Source organism: Myxocyprinus asiaticus, chromosome 42, assembly GCF_019703515.2.
Source record: "Myxocyprinus asiaticus isolate MX2 ecotype Aquarium Trade chromosome 42, UBuf_Myxa_2, whole genome shotgun sequence".
Classification (NCBI taxonomy): Eukaryota; Metazoa; Chordata; class Actinopteri; order Cypriniformes; family Catostomidae; genus Myxocyprinus; species Myxocyprinus asiaticus.
In genome coordinates this window covers 1,722,279-1,726,709 of record NC_059385.1, presented here as the reverse complement: position 1 = coordinate 1,726,709, position 4,431 = coordinate 1,722,279, and the positions used below count along the sequence as shown (strand labels likewise).

Genomic DNA, 4,431 nt, shown 5'->3' with positions numbered 1-4,431 from the left:
TTGACTAAATGTTTTAAACTACTTTGCAAAGATTTGAAAGAATTGCTGGTTTAAATTAAGGTTGCCAACTTCAAATGCCTTTCTTCACCTGTCTTTGTTGACATATTTTTTTTGTTGAATTTACTACAAAAATAACATGACGAGAATTGTGCTTGCTGGCAAATTTATAGTTTTTAAGTGGCATAATGAACATAATTGCTTGAACATAATTACCAAAGCACAGGAGAGACAATCATTTTTATATTTTGCTTTGGTGGGGGAAAGATACACCCACTGTGATACACCCATGATACAATATATTACATTTTTACAATTCAAACATAAAAATAATAAGAAAAAAAAAGTGGAATTACCTATATGTTGGGAGTATATACAGGCAAGTTGGATACAATTTCTAATTACTCAGAGTTATTTAGATGTTTTCATCCTTGATCTTGGAAAAAAGAAAAGGTTATTTTTCCGCACAAGTTCTTTTACGTCTTTTTAACAACATGAGCAGTTGAGTTTCTTCACCCCGTGCAGGTAGACGTAAGGGACGAAACAGGTGTAAGATGCTCCTATGAAACTGGTCAACTTTACAGCCAGAATGGACACTCTGAAGCTGCTGTAGATACGTAGCACAAGGTGAGTAAACCAGCAGATAAGGAAGATTGTCGCCACCGCCACCACACTTTTAGCCGCCCTCACCTGATTACTTGAGGACTGATTGGATCGGACTTGTGTCTTTTGCGTTCCTTGTTGGGGATTACTGACATTATTCATGCCATTGGATGTTTTGGCTTGTGTTCCTGAATTAGAGGCACCTGCATCTACAAACGCAGGAGGAGGATTTGCGCCCTTGATTCGCTTTCGGCTCTGGAGCAGCGTTAAGACAATCTGAGCACTTGCATAGGTTATCCCAATGAGTGGAACGGCATTAGCAAGTATAAGGTACAGACCATCAAAAGTCCTCTTGTCTGCAAGGTTTGGGAAACGTTCTTCACAAACTTCTAAACTTTCATTCCCATCGTGCTCTGCAATGAAAAAGTGAGGAACGCTGAACGCAAGGGACACTATCCAGCTTCCACCAAGCAATGTGCTAACAAGCTGTAATTTGTCCATCTGCACTGGAGCTCCACCGCGTCTTATGGAACCCACCAGTTTTTGGTGCCAGTACATGCTGATGAACATGGTGGAGAAGATACTGCTGGTCTCCGAGAGATCTGAAGAAAACTGGATCACGCCACAGTAACTTTTACCCATGAACCAGTTGTTTACAAAGTTTGCCATGGTATCCGGTAGGTCCACCAGACAATTTGTAATGAGATTGGACACGGCCAAGTTAATGAAGAGAATGTCATTGGTTCGTAGTTGAGATCTGGATTTGGGAAGAGAGCGTAAACCCAACCAGAAGTTTCCGATTATGCCCGTAAAGCAGAAGAAAGCTCGTACGGAGGATTCAATCCAGTCTTGTATCTCCATCTAAGACCACTGTTCTTCTGTTTCCACCTAATGGTTTCCTGACAGCTGGTTTGGGAAATACTCTTTGTTTGCATGTACCGAGACGATGGTTGATGGTGAAATTTATAAGGTTTGAACTGATGATGCTAATATTGCGGTATCTGCATTAGTCATACTCATAGGTCTGAAATCTCCTCCCACTATGCAGTGCACTAATTGCTTGGACAGGGTGGATCTAAAGCACTCTAATGCTCAGCCACAAATGCCAACATGAACTTTAGCTTGTCCAAGAGATTGTCATGATCTATGATATCAAAGAAAGCATGTTTTTTTTTCTAGTGTGTTGGACAAGATTTTAAATGCATCCTAATCATTTTATAGGGATGATGTTGTGGTTGCTTACACGTTTAGTAACTGCAGGTTTAAAAGTTCTTGGGATATGTCCAAAACAAATAACATCATTAAAACCAACAACTTGTGTTCTAGACACTATTTACAACACTGTTAGAAAAGATGTGCAAAAATCATACCTTTAGGGGTACAACAGCTTGTCACTAGGTCAGGACCCTCAAAGGTACACCCATTGTACCCTCTTTGCACCTTAAGGTACTAACATGTACCCTTTTATGAATAGATAAGACAAGGTACTAATGTGTACCTTTCAGGGACAGATAAGGTACATATACATTCCGACCGACATACATAAGGGTACAGTGGGCATACATTTGAGGGTACCTCCTAAAGGTTAAATTTCTGCACCTGCTTCTGACAGTGAACAGACTACTAAAACAAGTGCTTCCTGTAGTTTCTGAACCCCTTTTCAATATTATCTCCTCTCCTATAACAGTGAAGGATTTAAGTTGATCTTGGAGTGTTGAGATGCTCTCTTGAGATCCAGTACCCTTCTTGATTTTGTCTTTGTTGACGCAGAGATTTATATGCTGATTTGTCAGCAAAAACATGACAAGAATTGCACACATAGGCAGGTTTATAATTCTTCAGGTGGCATAACGAACATAATTGCAGTGATGTCTGGCAAGCAATTAGCAAAGCACAGGAGGACAATCATTTCCCATTTCTGTCCTTTGGAGGTAGGAAGGTACACCTACTATATTTTACAGACTTGCCACAATCTTAGTACATTTCACACATTCAGTATTATTACATTTTCAATATGTGCATGTTGGAAGTATTTTCTGACCTGTTCTGGACAAGTGTACTTACACATTACACCTTGGTTATTTAAATGTTTATGCACTTGATCTTTGAAACAACAGGTTGCTACACTAATGGTTCCCCACAATGGACTGATCATGATAACCCTTATTACTGAAGTGTTTCACACCAGTTCTTAGCAACATGAGCAGTTGAGTTCCTTTACCCCGTGCAGGTAGACGTAAGGGACTAAACAGATGTGAGATGCTCCTATAAAATTGGCCAACTTTGCAGCCAGAATGGACTCTCTGAAACTGCTGTAGATACAGAGCACAAGGTGAGTAAACCAGCAGAAGAAGATGATTGTGGCTACCGCCACCACACTCTTGGCCGCCCTCACAAGATTACTTGAGGATGGGTTGGATTGGACCTGTGTCTTCTGCATTGCTCGATGGGTCGCAACCTCATTCACGGCTCCAGATGTCTTTAGAGATGTTTGCGTCACTGAACTGCTGGAAGCGTCTCTAGAAGCGTCTTTGGAGCTCATTTCACGAGATCTTATTGAGAATGAAGCCATGCTGTGATCAGTTGTTCTTTCAGGGTTCTGGTCTACAGATGATGGTGGAGGACTCACTCTAGGTCTGGAGTGATCTTGGACTCGTTTTTTGGCTCCGGAGCAGCGTTAACACAATCTGAACACTGGTGTAGGTTATCCCAACAAGTGGAACCATGTTAGCCAGAGTGAGGGACAGACCGTCAAAAGTCTGCTTGTCTGCAGGTGTTGAAAAATATTCTTCACAAACTTCAAAACTCTTGTTTGCATCGTGCTCCACAATAAAGAGGTGGGGAACACTGAATGCCAATGAAATGGTCCAGCTCATGCCAAGCCACACAGAAACAAGCCGTAGGTTGTCCATCTGGACTGAAGCTCCACCACGTCTGATGGAACCCACCAGTTTTTGGTGCCAGGACATGCTGATGAACATGGTAGAGATGACACTGCTGGTTTCTGAAAGTTCGTGAGAACTGGGTCACACCGCAGTAACTTTTACTCGTGAACCAACTTTTTCCGAAGTGTGACATGGTTTCCGTTAGATCCACTAGACAATTTGCGATTAGATTTGAAACAGCCAAGTTAATGAAGAGGATGTCACTGGTCCTTATTTGAGCTCTGGATTTGGGCAGAGTACGTAAACCCAGCAAACTGTTCCCTACAATACCAGTAAAGCAGAAAAAAGCTCTAATTAGTTGTTCAATCCAGTCTTGAGCCGCCATCTAATAGAAACGTAATAGTTTGTGTTTTGGGAGGAAAGATAGTACAAAGCTCAATGTTTAAGGTGGTTGATGGTGAAATTTATAAGGTGTGAATTGCTCATTAAGAACATGATGACATCATCAGGAACTTATTATCAGAGTTGTCATGGTCACAAGTCACCATAATCTCCTCCCAGTGTTCTTTGTGCTAATTGCTCAGGGTCATGCAGTGAACCAAGATCCCATACAGAGTGCACTTTCATGTGTTTAAAACAAAGTTGAGTTATATCCAAAAGTAATATATTTTTACCACTTGTGGTTTTGCTAATTTGCGGAGTGGTGGTGGCGTAGTGGGCTAAAGCACTTAACTGGTAATCAGAGGGTTGCTGGTTCGATCCCCACAGCCACCACCATTGTGTCCTTGAGCAAGGCACTTAACTCCAGATTGCTCCAGGGGGATTGTCCCTGTAATAAGTGCACTGTAAGTTGCTTTGGATAAAAGCATCTGCCAAATGCATAAATGTAAATAAATAAAATATACACGCACACACTACCTTTTACATTTTTTTAGAACACTAAGAC

General features: G+C 41.3%; 1 protein-coding gene and 1 pseudogene across 1 annotated transcript; both read right to left on the bottom strand.

Annotated features, from left to right (window-relative positions):
• Window positions 1-483: 483 nt before the first annotated feature.
• On the bottom strand, window positions 484-1,461 carry LOC127432246 (alpha-1A adrenergic receptor-like). Its single transcript, XM_051683165.1, has one exon. It carries the CDS (start codon window positions 1,459-1,461, stop codon window positions 484-486), a length of 978 nt encoding a protein of 325 aa, XP_051539125.1.
• A 1,756-nt stretch (window positions 1,462-3,217) lies between these two features.
• Window positions 3,218-4,379, bottom strand: LOC127433109 (uncharacterized; annotated as a pseudogene).
• Window positions 4,380-4,431: the final 52 nt, after the last annotated feature.